At 45.3% G+C, this 24962-nt stretch overlaps 2 protein-coding genes and 1 long non-coding RNA gene across 3 annotated transcripts; 1 reads left to right on the top strand and 2 right to left on the bottom strand.

Annotated features, from left to right (window-relative positions):
- Positions 1-2950: 2950 nt before the first annotated feature.
- txndc11 (thioredoxin domain containing 11) lies at positions 2951-14159 on the bottom strand. Its single transcript, XM_076013297.1, has 13 exons — positions 13755-14159; positions 12693-12789; positions 12442-12561; positions 10751-10848; positions 10025-10154; positions 9754-9847; positions 8738-8850; positions 7990-8193; positions 5582-6257; positions 4986-5155; positions 4037-4149; positions 3841-3925; positions 2951-3482 (listed from the first exon to the last, which is right to left on the bottom strand). Exons 1-13 carry the CDS (start codon positions 13877-13879, stop codon positions 2961-2963), a joined length of 2547 nt encoding a protein of 848 aa, XP_075869412.1. The 5' UTR covers positions 13880-14159; the 3' UTR covers positions 2951-2960.
- A 975-nt stretch (positions 14160-15134) lies between these two features.
- LOC142879955 (uncharacterized) lies at positions 15135-16836 on the top strand. Its single transcript, XR_012925360.1, has 2 exons — positions 15135-16201; positions 16238-16836. It is a non-coding gene; the product is annotated as an uncharacterized LOC142879955 (long non-coding RNA).
- LOC142879864 (bifunctional apoptosis regulator-like) lies at positions 16780-24344 on the bottom strand. The gene is made up of 8 exons (XM_076013395.1): positions 24047-24344; positions 23817-23915; positions 23363-23456; positions 21798-21970; positions 20896-21040; positions 19306-19485; positions 18223-18419; positions 16780-17153 (listed from the first exon to the last, which is right to left on the bottom strand). The coding sequence occupies exons 1-8, from the start codon at positions 24340-24342 to the stop codon at positions 16961-16963; spliced, it is 1377 nt and encodes a 458-aa protein (XP_075869510.1). The 5' UTR covers positions 24343-24344; the 3' UTR covers positions 16780-16960.
- Between the last annotated feature and the right edge of the window lie 618 nt (positions 24345-24962).

Here is a 24962-nt window from a genome sequence, read left to right as displayed (position 1 = left end):
GCAATACGAGTCGACTGTGCCATGGGAGTAGGGAGGGGAGGAAGCATACAAAAGAATCAATCAAACATCACTGGGACTCTTAACGGTGGCGCAGTGGTCAGTGCTGCCGCCTCACAGCAGGAAGGTCGTGGGTTCGATTCCGGGCTCTCCTGGGACCTTTCTGAGTGCTAGCTTGCATGTTCTCACTTGCTTTGTCTCAATTCAGGTCCTGCGTCCTTGAAGTGCGCATTTTGGAAGGAAGTTGCGTCATAGCACTGTGCGAAGGCTTGTCCCAATTCCCGAGGGTGCTTAGGACGCTGAAAATGCACCCTCGGAAATACGCACTAGTTTTAGCTGATTCCAAGGATACACCGCTACTATCCTTCGCGCACTTGGGTATCCCATGATGCTTTGCGTGCTGCTGCAAAGCATCAGGGAATCCTGGGAAGTCAGCTGTTGGTTGGCCAGCCGGAGGGAACGGCGGTGACGAAATGAGGAAACACGCCGAAGGCTAGACCGTCCCGAGTGGCTACCGGGGAGGCGGGGTTTTGTCCGTCCTTCTAGGCTGGGAACTGAGAACGCTTCCTTCAGACGGAGGACACTCAGTCTCAAGGGTGCAGAACCTGAATTGAGACACAGCAACTGTGTCTGCTTTCTGAGTGCTAGCTTCCATGTTCTCCCAGTGTCTGCTTTCTGAGTGCTAGCTTCCATGTTCTCCCAGTGTCTGCTTTCTGAGTGCTAGCTGGCATGTTCTCACGGTGTCTGCTTTCTGTGTGCTAGCTTGCATGTTCTCACGGTCTGCTTTCTGTGTGCTAGCTTGCATGTTCTCACTGTGTCTGCTTTCTGAGTGCTAGCTTGCATGTTCTCCCAGTGTCTGCTTTCTGAGTGCTAGCTTGCATGTTCTCCCAGTGTCTGCTTTCTGAGTGCTAGCTTGCATGTTCTCACGGTGTCTGCTTTCTGAGTGCTAGCTTGCATGTTCTCCCAGTGTCTGCTTTCTGAGTGCTAGCTTGCATGTTCTCACGGTGTCTGCTTTCTGAAATACGGAAATTCGGAAATACGCACTCGTTTTAGCCAATTCCAAGGATTCACCGCTACTATCCTTCGCGTACTTATGTATCCCATGATGCTTTGCGTGCTGCTGCAAAGCATCGTAGGATCCTGGGAAGTCCTACGATGGGATCCTGGGAATGGGCTTGTACTGGTAAAGACACGACATATAAATTCAAATATTGAAGTTTCACATAAAGTATCCAGTTTTTAACGTAGGATTTTTCTTATTCGATCATCCAATGACATCGTTAGATGGCTAACCAATGGTTAGCTTTATAAAAACATCACTTCCGGGGTTGGCCAGCCGGAGGGAACGGCGGTGACGAAATGAGGAAATACGCCGAAGGCTAGACCGTCCCGAGTGGTTACCGGGGAGGCGGGGTTTGGTCCGTCCTTCTCGGCCGGGTACTCGAAGAACGCTTCCTTCAGACGGAGGACACTCGGTCTGCAGACGCTGAATTGAGACACAGCAACTGTGTCTGCTGGCTTCCTCTCTGGGTTCTCCAGCTTCCTCCCACGAGGCAGAAACAGGCGCGTGAGGTGAACTGGAAACTCTAAATTGTCTGTGTGTGAGAGTGTGTGCATGTGAATGGTTGTGTGTCTCTGTGTGGCCCTACTAAAGTGTCCACTGGTCCAGGCTGCCACCCCTGCCTTCACCCTCTGACAGCTGGCAGAGCCTCCAGCAGACCCCCAGGACCCTGAGAGCAGGAGGAAGCGGAGTTTGAAGATGGATGGATGTCGTCTTTGAGAAAACCTCATCTCATGGTCTTCAACTCTGAGTGGCAGGGACCACCAAAGTGTTCACTACTTCAGGGGCGTCGACAGGCCGTTGATGCACTCGAGGCGTGGAAACAGATAAATGAAATCCAACACCTTGAACTGAAGCCCGGCTACAGCCGAGTCCTGGCTGGAGGAGCTGCTGCTGCTCTACTGGCTCTTCCCCACAACAAACACATGAAGTCACCACACTCCTATGAACGAAGCATCTCCTTTGCTGCTGTGCTTGGGAGCTTCGATAGCGACAAAAACGACTCACGCAATTGACTGCAACAGATTACAAAGAGAAAGAAAAGATTTTTTAATTATCACAAACGTTTAAAAATCCTTTAGCGTGTGAAGAACTGCGGCATCGCAGTCTTAATACCTGGATAGTTGCGTACAAATACTTTGTGACTTGCTGTAAAAATAGAACGGTTTGAGAAAAAAAAAGCAATAAATTCTTCACATTAACAAAATCTAGCTCGCTATTTATTTCAAGTGCTCGCAGGACCTCACTTCAGAACCGGTCTCAGCTCGCTTTGTAGCCCTCGCCCCCGCAGCCGCCGGTGTCTCCAGCACCGACATCACCCGGAGAGAACCCAGGCAGTCGCTCCCAAATTCAAAATCAATTCCCACAGCAACTACGGCTAGCGGTAGTTTACACTGGGCCGTACATTTCAAACCATACATACATTGAAGGATCAATAAATTAAAAAAAAAAAAGTACAGGTACAAAATGATCAACCTGCTCAAATTGACCATGGATTTTTGGGGGGCGGGGCAACCGAAGGCTTGTCCGTTCTGTGAGAATCTTAACAGTCATTTTTGGAATGTTGAGAATTTTGACTGCGCATTTGTGTGCCCAGTGTTTGGACCAGACGTGAGGTGAGCTGGGTCACTGTACAGTTGGCACACGTGGGCGGAGTCCGGCCATCATCAGCAGCTTTTCTTTCAGCCTTCCTAGGTTCCAATCCGGATTGCGTGTCCCAGCTCGGCCGTCAGAACCGGTTCCGTTTGATTCTTCTTCTTCCACCACCTCCTCGGTTCCCCCGGCCCTCTGCAGAATCATCGTTCAACACGGAGGCCAAAGCTCACCGTTCGTCCGCTTCGTCTTTCAGTCCTTCATGCGTTTGGAGTCTTCCCCCCCAACCCCCCCCCCCCCCCCCTCAGACTCAGGAGGTCAGGCGGCTTCTCGACTCTCGCGCCTCCTCGGCCTCCGCCTCTCCCTGCTCCCCGGCATCCGTCCCGCCCTCCAGCGCCCTCAGCAGGACCCTGAGCAGCGTGTTCTCGTTCAGCAGGTTCTCCGACGTGTCCGCCAGCTCCTGCAGCCGCCCGACGGCCTCCAGGAGCTGCCGGCTCTTCTCCCTGTGGCGCTCCTCCAGGCTCTTCCTCTCCTGCGCCAGCACGGCGTGCCGAGCCTCCAGGCTGCGGCTGTCCAACTTCAGCCGCTGGTTGTCGCGCCACAGCCGCGCCAGCTGCTGAGACAGACGCTCGCGGGCGCCGCGCAGCGTCTGGACCTCGCGCTGGAGTGCCTCAAACTCGGCCCGGAGGGCGGAGGCGGGCCCGGAAACTGGTGGCGGGCCGGGGGCAGCGGACTGGTCCGCGGGTCGCACGGCGCTGGAGTGGCGCAGGATGAAGCGCAGCAGGTTGGGCAGCGTGATGCGCTCGTCGTCGGGGAACTTCACGGTAAAGTGCTTCCTGGGAGACGCAAAGATGCAACAAAAGAAAGGCCGGGAATTTAAGAGTGCGCTCGGTCAAATAGCACATCTATGATGTATTCTTCCTTTGCTATATTAGCATTAGCCTACCTTACCCACAATGCCCCATTTCTAAGTGTGCACAATCATCATGGATGCGCTTACAAATCCAGTGACGACAACTGAAATGGTGTTTATGAATGACCCATGAGTGCAGGCATGGGCAAACTACGGCAGAAACTACGGCAGAAACGATATCAATACTCAGTGAGTCGTCAAATGGCTGTCTGTTTCAGTGTTTTCAATAAAGAGCTAAAGGAAAACAACGAGAAACGATGACTCCTTGTGATTTCACTTGCCTGTATTTGGGGAAGAGGAGAATGGAGGGAACTCGATCCACCATGAATTCCCATGGGAGGTCATTACGTGCAACATTTAACCTGCACACATGAAATGTTTTTTTTGTCTTTTAAAAGAAATTGTCCCGTGCAACAAAACACTACTTTAAAAAAAAAACAAAAAAAAACCTTATCCCATATATGACAGCGCACCTGGCCACGGTGATGGTGGGGTTTCCCTGCAGTAAGCGGGCCAGCTGGATGATGATGTGGTTGATGGCAGAGCAGAAGCCACACCACTGAGTGTAGTAGATGAGCAGCACATCCTGCCAGAGAAACACAAGACGCAGCAACACCGGGGGGTGAGAGTGAAGAGAGCCAGAGCACTCTCCAGCACTACAGTGCCACCAGCAGGCGATCAGTCTGAAGCATTGGCCTGGCGTCGTGTCTTTGGCCTGTGGGAGGAATGCGTGCAAACTACCACCCACTGACCTTCTTGCTTGCCAGGCAGCAGCAGCAGCAGCAGCGCTAACCATGCTAGCCACCGTGTGGCCCTGGAAGGATGGTCTACCTCCTGGGCTGCGTCTCAACTCAGGGTCAGGGTCCTTCCAAGGCTGCATTTGAAGGCCAGTTGCGTCACAGCACTGCGCAAAGGCTTGAAACCGATTCCCAAAAGTCTGAAGGACGCTCCAAACGTGCCCTCCAAATGCACCCTACTTTTAGCCCATTCCAAGGCTGCACCGCTACTATCCTTCACTCCTTCTGTATCCCAGGTTGCTTTGCGTGCTGCTGCAAAGCATCCTGGGATTCTGGGAAGTCGGCTGAAATTAGCGCCATCTACTGGCAAAGACACCACGTATACATTTAAGTATTGAAATTTCACATCAAATATTCAGTTTTTAACGAAGGGTTTTTACTTATTTGAACATCCAACGCCATCGTTAGATGGCGAATCAATGGTTAGCTTGATGCTATGAAAACGTCACTTCCGGGGTTGGCCAGCAGGAGGGAACGGCGGTGACGCAACCAGGGGTTTGGGTCGGTCCTTCTGGGCGAGGACGCTTCCTTCAGACGGAGGACGCGTCCTTCCAAGGATGCAGACCCTGAATTGAGACGCAGCCCAGGTTGCTTGAAGATGTTCTCAACTGAAGCAGGCTCTTACTTTCTGGATGTCCATGACACAAGGCAGGAAGGAGGACGTGGTCAGCTCCGTGATGATGGGATCCACCACCAGCTGCTTGGCCTCCTCCGTCCCCCGTTTCCTGTCCACTTCCCCCACCAGGTGGCGCTGCAGGAGGCTGTAAGGGGAGCTGAAGTTCCTGATGAAAGCCTCTGTGGAGGGAAAGATGACATGAAGCGGCGTATTAAAGGTGCAATATTTAAAGATTTTGAAGAAGAAACAGCGACACCAAGTGGCTACACGTCAGATTGCAGAGTCCATTCACTCTTTCTTGCATTTTTATACAAAGCCATACCGATGCTGGGTACTTGCTGAGGTCATTCCACATTATAACATGACTGTTGTTCCTCGGCATGTTTCTCAACTGGTGGGTCGCGACCCACTTTTGGGAAGGAAGAATACACGAGAGAGGAAACGCTGGATGAAACACAGCTCCTCTATGACGACTAATGGATCCGCCATTAATATCGTTCCTCCAAGTTGGGCGGGCCGGAATAAAAAGCCTCACAGGCCCCGCACAGCCCCCCGCGCCATAGTTTGCCCACACACCTGACCTCAGACCAATGAATGTGACTCACCCAGAGACTGCGTGAGGGTTGCTGCTGGGCTGCGGTGGAGGACGTAATGAACCTCATCCTGCAGGTCCACGATGGTGGCGAAGGAGCCGTCGCTGCCTTCCAGCTGCTGCTGCTGCAGCTGCGGCGGCGGCGGCGCTGCAGCGCCGTCCTCTCGCGGCAGCCAGGTGCTTCTGTTGCGCGTGGCTCCCAGCCGCACAGCCAGAGGCAAATTCAGAGCTACGTCCAGCACATAAAACCTGAGAGTCCGGTTGGTCCGACACCGGAGGCCCGTGACGCCCTCGGCCACCAGCAGGGGGCCAGCAGACGGCGGAGCGGCGGCGGCGGCCCGGGAAGCAGGCGGCGCCGCCCCCTCCTCCAGTGTTCGGCAGCAGGCACTGTACTGGCGGAAGGGGCTGTAGCCGTGCCGGAGGTTGGCGCACGACACCGCGGGGGCGGGGCCAGCGCCGTCACTCCGAGCGGCTCCTTTGTGAAGGCAACAGTTTCTGAGGTGGGACTGGAAGGCGTCGCCCCGGGACAGGTAGCACGCGCAGGGGCTCACGCACACCTCGCACACGCTGCCGCTCCACCGCGGCAGAGGGAGCGACTGGCAGCACGGCGGCCGGCGGGCCGAGCTCGCGCCCGACCTAAAGTCACCGCCGGCGTGGCAGGAATGATATCGCACGGCGACGTCAGCGACCTGGAGACACAGGAGGAGGAGCAACGCGGTGAGAGCGGAGGCGGCTCGGAGCGGTCGGTGAATTATTGGAGCGCTGCGGCGGCGGAGTCAATCAAGGACGAGTGCGTTACTCTAGACCAGGCGGGTGTGGGCAAACTACGGCCCGCGGGCCACATGCGGCCCGTTAAGCTTTTTTAATCCGGCCCACCAAACTTGAAGAAATGATATTAATAGGAAGTCATTTTTTATAAGAAAATGAAATATGATTAAATTTGATGTATTGGATCCATTTTCCCCAGTGTTTGCAGAGTCATTTCAATAAAGAGCTAAACACCTTCGGGCTTCAAAGACACCGACTTTGTTCCTCTTTATTTTCAACCGACGTGAAAGCAACACGTTTTCCACATATCCCATAATATACAGTACTGCCCAGAACATTAGAACCTCCTGAGAAGTTTGTTGCGTTTGCCCATGTGTGAACTCTCCTGAGCCAACAACCCAAGACAGACTTGTTAAAGGCTCAGGAGCCTTTTGCAGGTCTTTTGGATTCTTTGGACTCTTTGACGCTACAAAACTGAAGCTTTTCACAGTATTCTCATTTTCTGAGTTTGTGGCTTTGTGGTTTTAATAAGCTGAAAATCTTAATCAGCAAAGTTACAACAAGGAACTACTTGAGAGGCCAATTTGTGTGGAATGGCTCAATAAAATGTGTTGCTTTCATCTTTTATGTTAAATTACCAAAATAAAACAACTTTTACTTGATATTCTCATTTTTCGGGTACTACCTGTATTTCTTTCCTCCTATGAGGTGGCTCACCAAAACGCTCCGTGCATCTGCTGCTGCTCCGCTGGAAATCTACACCAGCGGTCAACAGTTTGGACTCCGCCTATGAACTGAATGTCTTTCCTTTCATTCCCATGACGTTGCACTTTCCCACTGAAGGCATCAAAACTACGTATGAACACACGCGTGGAATGATGGAGGAAACAATAAAAGTGGAAAATAACTCAAACACCATTTATACTGAAGTTCTTCCAAATGGCCGGCCTTTCATAAAAAGCATATTTACAGTTACTCAACAGGTTTTTCTTTGCTAAGATATTTGATGTCTTCAGTGTCTGTCCGCAGTGTAGAGAGTTGGAAAGATTACTGTTAGTTTTATGTTTTTATGCACGGCACTTTGTGTCAGCTGCGGCTGTTTTTAAAGTGCTTTATAAATAAAGTTAAAAAAATAAAAAAATACATAAGGTCCAAACTTTTGACTGGCTGTGATTGTCAACTATGATTTTCCAATGTTTGATCTGAATTGGCTGACTTGTAATGTGGTATCCGGATTTGCTGACCCGCTGACCTTCAGCTACATGATTTTATTTTGTTGAATTTTGAACAATTTTCTTTTTTTTATTATTATTATTCCAAATTTGTGAGAAATTAAGTGGGAACATATGTTAATTACATTAATATGCAAAAAATAAAGCACATTTGAATCGAAGGTATTCAGTGCTAAAAATGATAGCATTGTTTTACCTGATTTAAAGCCATAAATCAAATGAAGTAGATTTACACATTTGTTTAAAATAAAAAAAAGTTTAGGAATAAAAAAATAAAAAAACAAAAAAACATTTACCTGCCTATGACTTTACCGAACAAACAAACAAAGCAGCAGAAACAGAATGATAATGGAGAACAAATGAACTTTTCGGGGACGAGGCTGAGACACGTGTGTCTCTATACTAATACCGACTCCCTCACCTGTTGCAGTATTGAATTAGCAGCGGCCACGCGTGGATCGTGTGGCAGGAAGACGAGCATTGCCGGACCTTTCGTCAACTCTTGTTCGAGGAGGCGGGACTTTGTCCCAGGAGGCTGCAGCCAATGGAGGACGGTCTCGTAGTGCTCAAACACCCAGCTGCAGATGGCCTCCGAGGTAAAGTTACGCTCACGTCGAGGGAAAATCTGACAATAAAGACATAAAAAGACTGTGAATGTCTCAGGTTGACAAACTGGCAAATTGCTCCATTAATCCAAGATGGAACTTTCAAGTAATTAAAAAACACACATGTGACCAAACACAAAAGCCGAAGAATTCATCCAAGTTGTCAGTTGCTAAAAGCTTTCTGATGCAAAACTGAATTGGTGTCATTCAGGTGTTAGAACCGTCATTAACTGTGGTGATTTGGTTCTTTGGCTGCAGTGGAGAAGCAAGGCAGTTTATATACAGACTGTAAACACTCATGAAATGATGGCACTTCAACGTGTTTATTACCGGGTTTATTTTCTTTGACTCTTTTACTGTCTCTGGTTTGCAACAACAGAACCATCACAGCCATGAATGTGAAATGTGGGATAAATGAAACACATCCTACGGGTACAAAATGCACACAGCATCTTTTCCTTTGAACATCAAGAGCTGACGAAGCACACGCTTGGGTTGCTGTCACACTGAACTCACATCTACAAGACCTGGCAGTTGTTTCTCCACCATCGCGTGGTGACTCACCAAAGAGTGGTTTAGTCGTCTGTAAAGATAGATGGACTCATCTTCTTTGAGTGAAACGGCCTCCGCCACCCGTTGGTTGGTCACAACCCCAAAGCGAACCATTCCACTGAAATCTGCAGTGGATCAAAAAAATAAATAAATAAAAAAAAAAAACACCTTGCACAAAAATTGCTATTTTAACGTTGCATTATTGTCCTCACATGATCAGCAAATACAACCCAAAGGCGCTCAAACCTTTCACTTCAAGTTCTATCACTGTAAGTTTTTAATCTTTCTCTCATGTATTCTTCCACAAACAAACAAAAAATGATATGTATTATAACAAACATATCAGATTTATCATACACAAATCGTTCTTTTTTTATATAGGCTAGGCCTTTATTTATCTACCAGTGTTAAAGTTTTGTTTTTTGCAAGACATTTTAATCGGGCTTAGAATGATTTTGTTTTGCGTCCACACAAAGCACAAAACAGCGACGGCTTCATTCAACCGATGCTAACACGCTAGTGGCGCTAAAACCGCTATAAGGTGCGAAGTTACGAGGCAGCAGTTCACTGCCAGCAAACACAACTCCGACTGTTGTGCTCCTTGCTGCTTCGGTAGTTCGTTCGGAATTTTTTTTTTTATTATCTCTCCCGACACTGTTTTGCTAAACTACGGTCACCAGTTGGCGGCAACCAGGAACACCTTCTTTCCCTGGCGCGTCGCTCCGTGCGTCCAGCTCGTCGCAGCATCGACTCCTCCCACTACCTGCTTTGCTTTGCTTCGCTTGGTGCCGCTCGCAAGTCACGTGACCGGAACTCGCGTCAATCAAATCGCAGCGTTTGCGGTTAGAAAATCTTGTTTTGTCCTATCGCGATATTATTACCCCATTCATCCTTCAGCCCTAACTGTAAGTCACTGTTACGCTTCAGAAATGGAGCATATTGCCAGTCTAGTTGTATTTTATGTATATTGTGTAACTAAATCATGTGATGGATGTACTTGGCTGTGGCACTGTAGGGTGTCGCCTTACCCCTCTTTAAGGCCTGCAGGGCAGAGGACAGATATGTGATGTACCCCGGAGGCTGAGGAGACGAATTGAACTGGAAAAAGCCCACCACACGAGACTGAAAGGACAGAAGAGGCAGCTCAGTCACACACGTGAAAACACCCGACAGAAAAATCCCCTTCACACACACACACACACACACACACACACACACACACACACACACACACACACACACACACACACACACACACACACACACACATTGTGTGTGTGCGCTGGAGAGCAACAGTACCTCGTGATAGGAGAGGAAATGTTTGAGCGTGGCTGTGGATGAGAGGTACGTCAGTGGTGTGATGACTCTGAGGACAAAACTTTCCAGATATGGAGCCACAAAGGGACCCTTGTACTCTATAGGCCCGAACCTGCAAGTGAAAAAAATAAACAAATACAGAAAAATATCAACGGTGGGACTTGGATTCCGGGTTTAAACAGACATGAACATCTGAATGGCTTTAAATTGAACTGTTTTTTTGGTTGTTGTTTTTTCAATCATTCATAGAACAACGGTTACAAATTATACATCTAACATGTGTTAGATGTACAGGTGCTACCCAGGAAACTAGAATATCCTAAAAAGGTTGTAGTATTTCTGCAAATCAACTTAAAAGGTGAATGTGACATATTATATAAAGGAATAATATGCAAATCAATATATTTCAAGTTTTTATTTCTTTGGATTTTGCTGATCAGGTCTTGCAGCTTAAAAAAAAACCCTCAAAAAATTAGTATGTTACATAAAGTCAAATCTTTATGAAAATCTTAATCAGCAAAGTTACAACAAGGAACTGCTTGAGATGTCAACTTGCGTGTAATGGCTCAATAAAATGTGTTGATATTCTAATTCTTCGGGTGGTACCTGTATATTGTCGTAAGAGCGGCCCTCTTATGTTGTGTCTCAGACAGACTACTATAGATTTGGCATAACGCGTGGCTAAAGGATAAGCGGTCTCCATCTCACCTCCTGTAAAAAACGTGGATAACTGGGAAATGATAAAAGCGATTCTGCCTTCTGCACTTGCCCTGACTCCACCAGCAGTTGACAGCCACAAACAGCACCTGGGTGGATTGGGGAGAAGTGGGGGAACAAAGACAAAAGTTGAGCGTTAAGCAACAAACCCGCGGTAATAAACTGCCATCACACCCTGAATATCTCCGACAGTCAGACAGACATGCACTCAAAAAGGAGGCAAATCTCTCTCGCCTAGAAAAAAAAAACAGCTGGCTATTTTACAGTGCATCAGGGCTTCTGACACATTCATAGTTTTCAAAGGTGGCGTTTGCACCACTGCACGCGTCCTGTTACACTGGAAGCACTTGCCCTTCCTCCTGTGTTTCTACCCTGATTACCAATTCTCTGCACCTGCTCCCCATCGCCCTCCATGTGCATCAATAGTCTGCGTCTCCCTTGTCTCCTGCCACAGTGTCACAGACATAACTGCAGCATTCACAATTCTCCTAACTGCAACTAAGGAAATATGTATGTAAGGTTAATTGGCATAGGCATGTGAATCCTTGTGTACATGTTGACTCGGGCTTTCCTACCGTCAAAATGCTGCTTTGATCATGTTCTGCCTGTAGACAGGGTATTCATGTTCCCCCACTTTAAGTCTTTACAATCCAGCCCATTTCATGTAGACGCAGAAATGACCGGGTTCGTAGCGTTTGTTTCCAAGGTACCAAAAGCAGAGCTCATTCAAACACCCACATGTTTGTCTCATCAAGGCTGAACATTTACATTTGACAGCTTCATCCAAAAAAAAACAACTGGAGGTGAAAAATCTGCATCATTTGCACACACAGGCTTATGATTATTTAGACTTCTTCCAGAGTCGGCAGAGGTCGGGGGCCATTGGGGGTCGGCGTGCTAATCACTGTTTCAGTTTGTCCTTTACACTTTTAAACACAGTACACTGCCAATACGCAATTGTTCAGTATTCATATTATTGAAATCTTCTTTTACTTAGACTTATATGCTGGTTTAGACATCTTTTCTGAAAGTGCTGCCAGTTTGTCAGCCGCAAGTCCATGGGGTGGGCTCAGTCCCGCCAACCCTGCTGCTTTATTTTATTTTTATGTGTGCTTTTTTTTCTCTTTTTTTTTTCTCATTAATTTTTAAGTGCTTTCGTGTGTTTTTTTTTTCTCTGTTGTTTTATTGATTCTGTTTGTACAGTGTCCTTGAGTGTTTTGAAAGGCGCTTTTAAATAAAAATGTATGATTATTATTAGTAGTAGCTGCGTTTCCATGACAGTTTCTCACAAAATAAAATTTTGACCAGCATGGAATGCTGTCAATTTAATGTGAATATCTTGTTTTTGATCGCCGTTTGTTCTCCGTTAGGGCTAAAAATATTTTTCCTTATTTCTTTAAATCAATATAATCTCCATTCTTTTCTATTGTATTGTTGCTGGAATTATGCAAATTTTCCCAATGTTCTGAGCAGAGGTAGAGAGGGATTGGTCGAGAATTTCTTTGTGAAAAGTTGCAAAGCTGTCAGTTAAAGCCTTCAAATTAGTTCATTCACAACATCATTCAGCAACGCAGACAGCAATCGGTGGTGATTACTTGTGGCTGAATTACAAAAGGGGTTGTATGATAATACGTCAATTAAAGTTGGCTGTGGAAAAGAAAAAACCTGAAGATGCTTTGTACCTGTTTGGCAAGTTTCTTAGCAACTTGCTGCAGCTCATGACGGGCAGCCATTGAGTGAGCACACCACGGTGCATAAAAGAAGATGAGAGACACCTCAGCCATGCTTCTCAGACGCTCAACCTAAGGAGAGAAAAATCGCAGTCTTGTTTCAAATCTTGGTAAGAACATTTTTTTTTTTTGAATATTCCTGAACTTTTAAATGGTGCTAGAACACTCGATGTATGAAAAAAGTGCCCGGTCTTGGCGCCTACCTGGTCTAGCTGACCCAGGTACAGGTCCACCACTGGGACATCAGTCGGGAAGAACCGGACGGGCGGTCGAGCTGATGCCACCACATTTTTAGCTCGGCTACAGGAAGAAAACACATATTGAATAGAGTAAAACTTGACTGATTTCATTTGATTTTGATTTTGATTTTATGTATTTCAAACATGTACGGAAGGAAAGAAAATGAGAAGTATACAAAAACCAAAACACACAAAAGAAAATGAAAATAAAAAATATATATATAAATAAAACAGCAAGGTGAGAATAAATAAGCTTTCTGAAATATTCCAAGAATGTAACAGTACTCGTTCATTCCACTTTCTGCTGTCGCGTGAGAGATTGGAATACCTAGCATGAGTCAAGTGTGTGTTGTCACTTTGATTGCTCTAATAATAATAATAATAATAATAATAATAATAATAATAATAATAATTAAAAAAAAAATACAGACAACAACCCAAATACACACATACACGTCAGGTGCTGTGTAGAGAATACGCACAAATAACATGAAGCTCGGTTAAGTAACTTCACAGCTAATGTGGCTGTGCTAATAGTAAAGGAATGGTGGTACAGTCAGGCATGGGCAAACAAAAACTGTTTTTATCCGGCCCGCCCAACTTGAAGAAATGATCTTAATAGCAAATACGTCATAAAATAGTCTTTCATTTATTTTTATTCTTATTTTTTTGCGGTGTTTTCTACATATCCCATGATATATCTTTTCCTCCTATGAGGTGGGTCACCAAAACACTCCATGCATCTGCTGCTGCTCCTCCAAAACAACCCCCTGTGACACCGCCAGTCAAAAGCTTTGCGCACCCCTGTGCAAGAGAATAACGCACAGGTCCGTGAACTAAGTTCACAGCTAATGAGGGATAAAGGAGTGGTATCGATATTTGCTCTCCATGCAAAAATTAAAATAAAAATAAAAAAATGTATTCACAGAGAGGGGGTTAGGGTGACTTCAAAAAGCGAGCTTCGTGTTGGAACAGAGACTTCGTGTTGGTACCAGTTGCCGTCAAGTCACGGTCCTGGTTAGTTACCTGCACGTGAATTTGACGGCCAGTATGAGCAGCGCGCCGAGCACGATAGCCCCACAGAGGAGAGCCGGCCTCCGGGCCATCAGGAGCAGCACCTGGCGGAGAGACTGTCGCACCCGGCGCAGCATTACAGCCAGTCGTCGGCTCGCCGTCCCATTTATACGCCCCGGTCGAAACTCGACACGTACATCCCGTGCAACAAAAAGGCGTGGTGGGCGAAGGCTGGTTTGACAGGCGAGCAGACGGTGGTGCTAAACTGGATTGGACGCGGGCGCTGTTGGTGTCCGGGCCATTCAAACACGGTTACACCAACCTTTCTTTCCCACGTAGACTTTTTCACTTCCGCAAAAATGACAGCAAGGGAGCGACAGCCAAGTGCCGGCGACGGTGTGTGAACAAGGCGTAGAATTTATATCGTTTATTGCGCTCACTTTGATGGCTAACGCATCGGTTGACATTTCTTGAGACGACCTCGATTATCATTCAATTGATTATTGTATTTAGATTCGGTCCCACCAAATGTGCCTGTGCGTTTTACGTTTTTGCATGCTTTTTTGCGACAGCTCCTCAATGTAAATATGACGGCCGTCGGACCCCGACAGTGACGCTTCTCGGCAAACAGACCCGCCCCTACTGCTGGCAAGGAGTAATACCCGTATCCAATCACAAGCGAGTAGACTGGCCAATAAGAAGGAAACGGAGGCGGGCCTAGACTGATCTCAGTAGTACCCGGACAGCACGGTTGTGAACTGAAGCAAGTAAACAAATGTCACGACGTTACAAACCAGTGTTGGGAAGTTCACTTTCTACCTGAAGTTCTGTTCACAACTTTTTTTTAAACTTAACTAGTTCAAGTTCATCGTCCATAATTCCACATTGTGAACTAAAGTTCATGGTTCCCAAAAATGAACTAATTTCGTTATTTTCTGCAATACTTTGCTGCGAGCTATTATTTGTCGTGATTATTGACAGAGCCCATATAGAGCCACAGACAGCAATTTTTATTTTTTTTTATTTTTTATCACTTTTAACGTTGAAACTTTATCTGATTAATTTTCAAATCCACTTTTTGAATCCAGGTTTACAATAGCATTGAGAGGACAGCCCTGTGAATGCCGGCGTTTTCCCTCATGCCTTGTTCAGTCCACACTAGCAGCAGCTACAGCGTTCTGTCATCTGTGGAGTATATTTTCATAAACATGGGGGGGGGGGGACCTGCTGCATGAATGGCCTTTAGAGTCCTTGGTATGAAAACAAAAACAAGACCGTTCGTCCTTGAGGTGCAAATGTTTTTCATTTCTATACAGTTAGAAGTGTTATGACGTCACTGGCCTTCAAAAGCAGGCTTCAAATGCTGCCATCAATTCAGGGTCTGCATCCTCCGAAGGACCCGCTGTACTGGAGTTTTGCGCTCATTTTACATTTTCCCTCTGTGCTGCCCCCTGCTGGAGCAATTGTCCCGAACGTTGTGTTGAGCATCTTATTGTTAGAAGTTAGTTGTTTTTCGGGAAAAAATACAAATTCTAGCAGACTGATCATTGAGGTGTGAGGATTTTTGTTTGCAAAGGTCAAAAATCCCCAAACCAGATTTGCAGCGTTTATTAGTTTGATAAATCAAAAAGTAGGGGGTGAAAAGAGTCCCGGCACTCAGGTTTGATCTGCTGTGTTTCTCTCTGATGTTGGAAAGTTCCGTGTTACTACACTGGAGTGAGTGCAGAAAGGATGAGATGGGCACAGCTGAGAACTCCTCAACTCTGCTTGCACAAACGTGACGATACATTTATCATCTATAAAGACCTATTATACTGTGTTATTTAACAAGTCATACTCAAGCCTGTGGACATTAAATCACAAAATTAAAAAAAAAAACCCAGCATATCTAAATATGCTGCCATTACTCACACAGGGCCAGTGAGGTGAAAATGGTGCTTTTATATAAATGCATTGAGTCCCCAGCTGATACACCACTAACATCCTTCACCAATATCAGTTATTACACCTCGAGTCTCTTTACAAGTTGTACCCACTGGGATCAGACATGCATTGTCCAGCAGGTGGACTCTGGCTGGTCTGGAAGCAGGTGGAAGCTGAAGCGCAGCCGATCTCTGCAGAGAAAGTCGGATCTCGTGTGTCAAAGGGCACAATAGGCCTGGCGAGTAGCAGGTAAAATATCATTTCTGACGCCAGCAAGAACCACACAGTACCAGTCAGTTCTGTGATAAGTCAGGGTTGAAAAATTTCAGAATTGTTTTCGGTAGAAAAAAAAAGCAGCTACATACACATTTTTTTTAATTTATTGTAAAAGTCGTTTTTCTGCACACCTTCAAATACTTTCACTCACTCACTCACACACGCACGCACGCACGCAGAATGATGAACAGAATCACAGTGTTGAACCTTTAAGTGCAAAAAACAAAACTTTGATCAGCTCTAACCACACATTCAGGAATGTAACCTGCAAACAGACAACAAAGAACTGTGCAAAGCAACCTCTGCAGGCAGCTGCTGTTAATAATAATAATGATAATAATAATATTGGCCAAGAAAAAGTTCCTTTTAAAAGTCTAACCAAAAGTTTTGAATCTCTGAACATTAAAAAAAAAAAAAAAAAAAAAAACACAAAAAAAACCCCCAGAAATTTTAAGTCAAGATATTTTGAATGAATGAATAATGTAACTGGAAATGTTGGTATCTTACAAAGCGGCAAAACCATCAGGCCCGACCTTTGAACCTAAATAATCTTTTTTTTTTCCCCACCGACCGCACGCGGAAAGTGAGATTTCAGCTATGTGGCCTCGTGACGATCACAGTCAGACCAGCGCTGCGCAGATAAAAGCCACTTCACATTTCTGCAACAATTACCTGCATTAGACCAAATCAAGTCAATCAAAAAAATAAAATGGTGAATGTTTGATTTTGTGAGAAAAATCCAAATCCCTCTGAAAACGCCGTCCTTCCTGAACATCTGGACAGCGGTGAAAAACTGAGGAGCATACAGCAAACGCCACCTGCTATTCTAACGTTAGCCCAAACAGACTGCACTCCCCCCTTATCCCACAAGGCAATTGTCCTAAACAAAATAAAATCAACTTTAAAATATAAAATAAATGCAAGGTTTTTCTTCAGGGAGCCACTGGAACCTTCTGTCCAAACTGCCGAGTGAGAAGCGTCCACTGGCCGTGCAGAGCGGACCGCCGTGTTTTGCTCGTCTACAGTGCTTGCGTCTCTGGGTGCATCAACTGCTGCACTACCAAATCTATATTGATGATGGGACTGAAGTAAAGAGCCCAGTAGAAGAGGCAGTTGCACACAAACTGAGGCACAAAAGGCCACATGAGGGCGAAGGCAAAGCCCTGAGACATCATCTTCCACAGGTGGGTCCACATCATGTGCGGCAGAGACCTGAAGAAAGGAAGACACCACGCAGTGAGTGAGTTAGTGAGTGGGTGAGTGGGTGGGCGACCAGGACAGAAAGCACAAGAAGCTAGAGACCATTCAACATCGCATTCCTGTAGATACCACCACACCAGCGTCCTACAGGCAGCAACCTTTGGTCGGCTCGTTTTAAATCCCGACATACACACATTTATATAACTGAAATACAATATACACAACCATGTTTGGGACACATACACCTCTGCTTCCGTGGTTTTTCCTTTCATTTTCATGGCTATTAACATTGTGGATTGTCACTCGAGGCATGAAAACGATGAATGAACACATCTGCAATATGAATTAAACCAAAACGTTGCGAAAAAAAAACTCAAACCGGTTTTATTATTCAGACGATCTAGAATAGCCACCTTTCATAGAAAATATACAGTACTGCCCAGAAAATGAGAATCTCCTGAGAAGGTTGTTGTGTTTGCCCATGTGTGAACTCTTCTGAGCCAACAACCCAACACAGACTTTTTAAAGACACAGGAGCCTTTTGCAGGTGTTTTGGATTCTTTGGACTCTTTGAAGCTACAAAACTGAAGCTTTTCCACAGTATTCTAATTTTCTGAGTTTGTGGGTTTGTGGTTTTAATAAGCTGAAAATCTTAATCAGCAAAGTGACAACAAGGAACTGCTTGAGACGTCAATTTGCGTGGAATGGCTCAATAAAAATGTGTTATAAAATAAAAAATAAAACTTTTACTTGATATTTTCATTTTTCCAGTAGTACCTGTATGTAATATAACATATATAGATATTCAACTTTTTTTTGCCACATTAATCCACATATCTTGGTCATAAATTTGATGTCTTTGGCGTGGATCTACAGTGTAGAAAAGCAGCCAAGACAAAGAAGAAACGGGTGCGTCCAAACTGTTGACTGGTGGTGTAGCTTTTGATAATGGAGTAAATGTCCACACAGCGACACGCTGCAGCCTGGAACTGCATTTGTAGCCGCATTTGATGCTGACATATTTGAAATCAAACGCGATGCCTTTATTTCCCCCCCTCTGATTGTGAACTCTTGGCTGTACCTGAAGGCAGCTGCTGACCAGAGTCTCCACAAGGCACAGCCCTCCAGCACAGACAGCAGCATGGTGTTGACGATGACAAAGCGAGACGTCCAGTAGTGAACAGACAGCCAGTCCCATGCAAACTCTGCTATCAGCTGGTAGGGCAGCAGGAGGTACTTGACTAGAAACTCTGCCCACTGCCTCCAACTGGGCTCCAACTGTAGAGAGGGCATAAGCACAGAAGTCATCACTCGGGGGGCCGTTTTAAACAACAGCAAGTATTATCAGGACGCCAAACCAAACACATTTCCACATCTTCAAGTCTTACTAAAGAATAGGTGTTACATTAAAAAAAAAAAAAAAAAAAAAATCATCATTTTTTTTTTAACCCTTTAAGTGCCAGAAGTTTTTCAAGAAAATATTCAATTTTGATATCAAGATTTCAAAAGGCTGTGACTTGAAATGGGTTAGAGATAAAGCCAGACTGTAATTGAGAAAAATCTTCAGTACGACCCAAATTTTGTGAAAGGAGTAAATTTTTTTTTTGTTTGTTTTTTGTCAGATGTCAGGGTCCACAATACCCCACAGGCTCCATCAAAATGTTTTATCCACTTTTGATCATTTTCCACACATCTCAAACAGACCCAGCCATCATCACTGTAATTTACAGAGCGACCGCGAACATCCCCCATTTTTCCATTTCATTCCCGCGCCCTCTGTCGCTACTTTACACCTCCTGGTGTAAAGTGGTAACTACTTTCAGCACCATATTCACAGCTATGGCCTGTTTAATTCAGCAAGGACGCTTGTCGCAATTTTGCAACTATGGCGCCTAAAGGGTCAACATTGTAGCCTCTCTCCAGCCAATTAGACTTTTTCTTCTTCAGTGAGAACACAAAGGTAGAGACTGCTTGATGGTTTTGAGTGATACACACAGGTACTACCCGAAAAATTTGAATATAATAGAAAGAATAGAAAAATAAAACAACTTTTACTTGATTTTCTCATTTTCCGGGTACTACCTGTACACACTGTTCACCATCTTTCAACTCCTACCGACTTGCATTAGTCCACAGTGTGCAGTGTGCAGTGCGCAGGTCTCACCTGTGAGTTCAGGAAGCTGCTCTCCACTGAGCCTCCAAGGTGTGTGACTGCAGGACAGCAGGTGTGGAGGAAGGGCAGGAAGGTTTCCGAGTAGTCAAACACGTACAGATAGAAAAGTGTCAGACGAGGGGCGCGCTTGAGTGCGTACAGCATGAACAGAGACTTCCCCGCATTGGCGTCCTGGTGGAAAGTTATTAGACAAAGAAGGATTCTAGTTGATTAGCTGTGGATGGAGAAGAAAAAATACTCCCTGATTCTCCAAAGTGAAATTCTATCTTCAAGACAGACAGGTCGGGCAAAGACAAGAGTCTGAAACACAATGAATTCATAAACTCCTAGATTACCTCGACAAATTCTCAATGATACAAAAACATCCAACCTCTAACAGAGTGTAATACTAATTACTTAAGCTGGAATAAAATGATTATTGTAAACATATTCTATCAAAATCCTATCCAGTCTGAGCACCATACCAAAATCTTATTCAGATTGTGTTCATTGTTGTGGGTAAAATGGCAATTCATGAAATAAATGGACCGCTATTAACTGCTGCATATACCAACAAAATGTTGTCCCTGCATGGCAGGCAAGATTTTGTCATTTCCTGTTTGAGGAGTTCCACTTCCTGCCATCCAGCAGGAGCTACATGCTTGCTGTGTCTCAATTCAGGGTCTGCACCCTCCGAAGGAAGTGTCCTCTGTCTGAAGCAAGCGTCCTCCCAAGGACCCGGCCCAGAGGGACCGACCCAAACCCCGCCTCCCCGGTAATCACACGGGACGGTCTAGCCTTCGGCGTATTTCCTCGTTGCGTCACCGCCGTTCCCTCCTGCTTGCCAACCCCGGAAGTGACGTTTTCATAGCATCAAGCTAACCATTGGTTCGCCATCCAACGATGGCGTTGGACGCTCGAATAAGTAAAAACCCTGCGTTAAAAACTGAATATTTGATGTGAAACTTCAATACTTAAATTTAAACAAAGTGTCTTTGCCAGTAGATGGCGCTAATTTCAGCCGACTTCACAGGATCCCAGGATGCTTTGCAGCAGCACGCAAAGCATCCTGGGATACATAAGTACGTGAAGGATAGTAGCGGTGCAGCCTTGGAATCGGCTAAAACGAGGGCGCATTCCCAGTACGCACTTGGAGCGTCCTAAGGACTTCTGGGAATTGGGAGGAGCCTTCGCGCAGTGCTGTGACGCAACTTCCTTTCAAAATGCGCACTGCAAGGATGCAGTGCCTGAATTGAGACACAGCAACAGGGGAGCCACAGTTAAGATTAAACAGACTGAGGAAGTCGTTTAACACCTCAGCCTATTCAAATGTCAAATAGACTGAGGTGTAAAAGAGTATACAATATCCTTGGAGGTGGTTTTGCTTTGCATAGGACATTACATGTCTGATGTTTGAGTTATGGTTTTATTTTAAACGGTTTTGTGGGGATTTCTTGCAGGTTTGAGAAACGGGTGTCACAGAGGCAAGACACACTGTAGGAGGAACTCTGACAATAAAAAAAAGTAACCAATCTGTCAATCAAACTGAATTGCTTCCATGTGGTCTAAGCAGACCCCCCCCCCCCCCGCCCCCCACCTCACCTTGTACTCCCAAAGGTTCTGCGGAGGTTTGACCCCCAGGGATCTGACCCGGTCCAGCTCAGCCAGGACTGCCCGCCGATGAGCCTGATTGTCAATGCTGTAAGGAGGTTTTGACAACTCTTCATCTCCCAGCATCAACAGAAGCCTGGGGCAAAGAGGGCAACACACACACAAACACGACAGGACCGTCAGCAAACACCTTGTATCACCTTGTATCATCCTAGAGCAAAACTCATGCAACACACTTGGAACAGAATGGCCTTCCATACACCCCATGTATCTAATGTCTGTTCTTTCATTCTCATGACTATTGACATTGCACCGTCTCACTGCAGGCATCAAGACTCAATGGCAAATAACGCACAGATGGTTTATAAAGCCTGGCTCATCCCTGCCTTTGCACATCCATCCGCCCCTGGTTTGTTGCACATGGATTGATTGGATTTTCTTTTTTATATTTCATTGTATATCTTGTAACTACTGTATAGTTTTACCAGCCCTCAACTGTAAACTGTAACTACTGTACAGGTTGTTTTGTTTTTTTTATTCTTCCATTTTCACTTTTTGTATTGCTTTTTGACTGCTGCAACAGTCTAGTTTCCCAATTTGGGATCAATAAAGTTCAATCTAATCTAAAACTTACGTACGAACACGCATGGAATTATGGAGGAAACGATAACGTTTTACATAGAAATTCCTCCAAAGAGCCACCTTTCATAAAAAGCACATTGAGGTATTGAATGCGTTTTTTCTTTGCTCCGTTAGGACAAATATCTCGCTCATACATTTGATGTCTTCAGTATCTGCAGTGTAGAAGAGATGTCAAGATAAAACACTCTGCACGAGGCGGCGTGGCCAAACCTTTTGGCCGGCAGCGCAGACGTCACCGTTGCTTGACTTACCTCCCGTTGACGTTCTCCTGCTGGAAGCGCTCCCGGTACAGCCGGGCCCACGGCCCAATGCTGTCCAGCCAAGACACCACATCCTCAGGCGTCCAGCGAGTCACAGGCTTACTGATCAGTGGGTCGTGTTGCTCGGTGCCACCGCTGCTCCAGTGATACACCAGGACCATTACCTAAAAAAAACCAAAAGTAAAATGCATTTTATTTCAATAATTTACAAGAAAGGTTTTTTTTTTGGCAAGCTGATGGTTCAGCGGACCGAACGCTGCGACGCCACATAATGCCACTCTCCTCCTTCTACTGAGCTCGTTGTGGCTCGTTTGTCACGAGTCCTTCTTCTACTTGACTTTACTTGAAGGTCCACTGGGAAATGTCCCCTGATCGAGAGTAAAGCAACAATGAATGAGAAAGACTGGCAATATTGATTCAAGCAAAAATGATGGAAGGTATTTTTTTTAATCACAAAATTAAGAAACTAACTTAATCCTAATTACTATAAAACCCTTTTTAAAGACACCACTGTTACAATATTGCATAATATTGATCAGCGGCTGCATCACGTTTTTTAAACTGTGGAATGGAAAATTTAAAAAAAAATTATATTCCTATATATTCCTTAGGGGAAAAAAAACAACCGTATTGTGATGAGATCATTCTATAACAGAATTTATTTGGGACCAAACTGTTATTAGCCACAGGATATCGATAGGACATGTTTTTCGCCCCTCTCAGTGGGTCGGGGGGTTGCCAGGTTTTTGGTTACGAGGTGGATGTGGCTGAAACGTAGGGGGTTTATTTCGCTCTCTGCTCCAAAGGCCGTCGGACCGAGGAAGGAACAAGGTGCCGCAACTTTGGTTCAGCATTTCCACGGTGGTCAAAGTGGAAGGAAGACCAGAAACCTGATGCAGAGCAACATCCCACTGCAACAACCCTGATAGTACAGTCGTCGTTGTTAGCGTCGCTGGTAAGGTTGCCAAAAGCAGATGAAGGTCAGGCTCGACCTCTAATCAGTCAGGCTAACAAAAGTGAGGATTACGTCCCATTTATTTCATTCACCAGCTTGATGCCTTGCTGGACGTGCCGTCTGTCCTGTTATTGCTATTGAGTGTGACATCTACCGACAGGACGGTAGAATTGCGGTTCCGCCACATCATCACCTAGAAGTACGGAAATTATTCATCAAAAAACAGCAAATTCTTATTTTTTCACAAAATAAATAATAAATAAATATGTAAATAAACTTAGGATTCGTCACACGGTGTCAAGGTCACATGTGTGCACACGCTTCAAAATCACGGCCACATGGCAAAACAGTGACATTGCTCCTCGGTGCCACATGGACAAAACAAACATGGCCCCTTTCCTCCAATTCAAAATGGCATCCAAGCAAAAGGAGCGTTTCAGCACATCACGGAGTACAACAACAAAAAAAAAACAAAACAAAACACACACGGAATTTTGCGGGACAAAGCGCAACATGCACGTGCGTTTTTAAACTAAATATTACAACAAATAATACAGTAAAAAGACAAAAGTTAAGTGAACTGCTGCCACTTTGAACTTACAGCCACGCATGATAGCGCCGTTAGAACTCCAGAGAAGAAGAATCCTGCTCCTTTACGCTGCGTTTTCTTCGATCTTCCCAAGTTGTCGCCATACCTAAAAAAAAATAATAAAAAAATCTGATGTTACTCGGATGTTAATCATCGTTTTTTTCTCTCAGTGTGTTCAACGTCATCACGTAAATTAGCGTGTTGCTGCAAGTCTGGCTTTCCCACTGCAAGCCAATCGGAGCCGAGCCGATTAAAGCCAGTTTTAACCCGGGGTCGCTTGCCGGGTCGTTTGACGCGAGTTGCTGAGACAGATTGTTAGCGAGTTGAAACAGGTTTTTTTTTGGCCAGTGGGAAATGGGCTATAGAGTAAGTAAAGCAATGTTATCGGCGGGTACTGCTCAACAACGACGACGCCGTAGCGTTCGCTTAAGGAACGGTTACAACGATTTCCAACGGGTCGCGCTACCTCTCGAAAGCCAGTAGACTCCGGCAGATTGTGGGGCTGGCTTGGATCTCTGCTTTCCTCCGCTGAACAGGAACACTGAACAGCTTGTCAGTTGCATCCCTTTGGAACACAGCATTGAAAGGAAATGTAGCTCATTAAAAGGCTGAGAGTTTCTTTTTAGGTTAGGTCTGATGCGGGCCGTAACAGCAAACATTACTTTATGCCGCATCCAGCTCGTGAAGAACATATACCTCAACAATATGTTGACTTTAGGGAAGCCTTCCCATTTCTCCCGGCACTCGGGGCACTCGTTCTTGTAGGAAGATTCCCACCACAGCGCCAGACAGTGGCGGCAAAAGTTATGGCCGCACGTCAGGGTGGTCGGATTCACCAAGATTTCATAACAGCAGTGACAAGAGAACTCCTGTTTAGAGAGCCTGGTGGTGGAAGCCCTCGGCAGTGACACTGCAGGTGGTTGAGGGATACTGTCCATCAATTCTACCAGGTCGTCATCATCATCTGAAGAATTCCCATCCATCTGCAACATGGCTTGGTCAGAACAACAACAACAAGATTATTATTGATTATCATATGAGAGAGGAACAGGAGGAAAGGACAAAAATCCCAGCATTGACATTTTTAAAAAAAGAATACCTGAGCTACTCGGAGGGACATACTTAATTCCACTTAAAATGTATGTTTTGCTTTCAAGCCAATTACAGATTCAGCACAGTAGTCACAGCCACGTAGAGTTACGTCTGTTTTTTGCTGTCTGTCTGCACAGAGGTATTATAACTATGTTATTATCCTCTATTTGTAGGAATATTTTTGTTTCCCAGTTTAAAACTGAAAAAAAAAAAATGTTTTTAACTTTGTTTATTCCATGTCTAAATCCAAAATATGGCGCTGTATTCCCAAAACAAAACACACTGAAAGGCTCAAAAGCAATAAATTCTGCAATCTATCAAGCTGTATCAGCAAATTGTTTACATTGGATAATTGTGTTTACCATTCAACCAAATTCAGTGATATACGTGCAAGAAGTGAGCCACCCACATAGCGAGAAGCTTGAAACATGACGTTACTGAAAATAACCAACACATAGTTAAATTAATCAGAATCAGCTTTATTGGCCCGGTTTGTACAGGCCAAAACAAGGAATTTGAC

This window comes from Nelusetta ayraudi, unplaced genomic scaffold (genome assembly GCF_046127955.1).
Source record: "Nelusetta ayraudi isolate G7.1 ecotype Tasmania unplaced genomic scaffold, CSIRO-AGI_Nayr_v1 ptg000006l, whole genome shotgun sequence".
Taxonomy (NCBI): Eukaryota; Metazoa; Chordata; class Actinopteri; order Tetraodontiformes; family Monacanthidae; genus Nelusetta; species Nelusetta ayraudi.
Note: the sequence above shows the minus strand (reverse complement) of the source record. Positions and strands in the feature narration are given on the sequence as shown.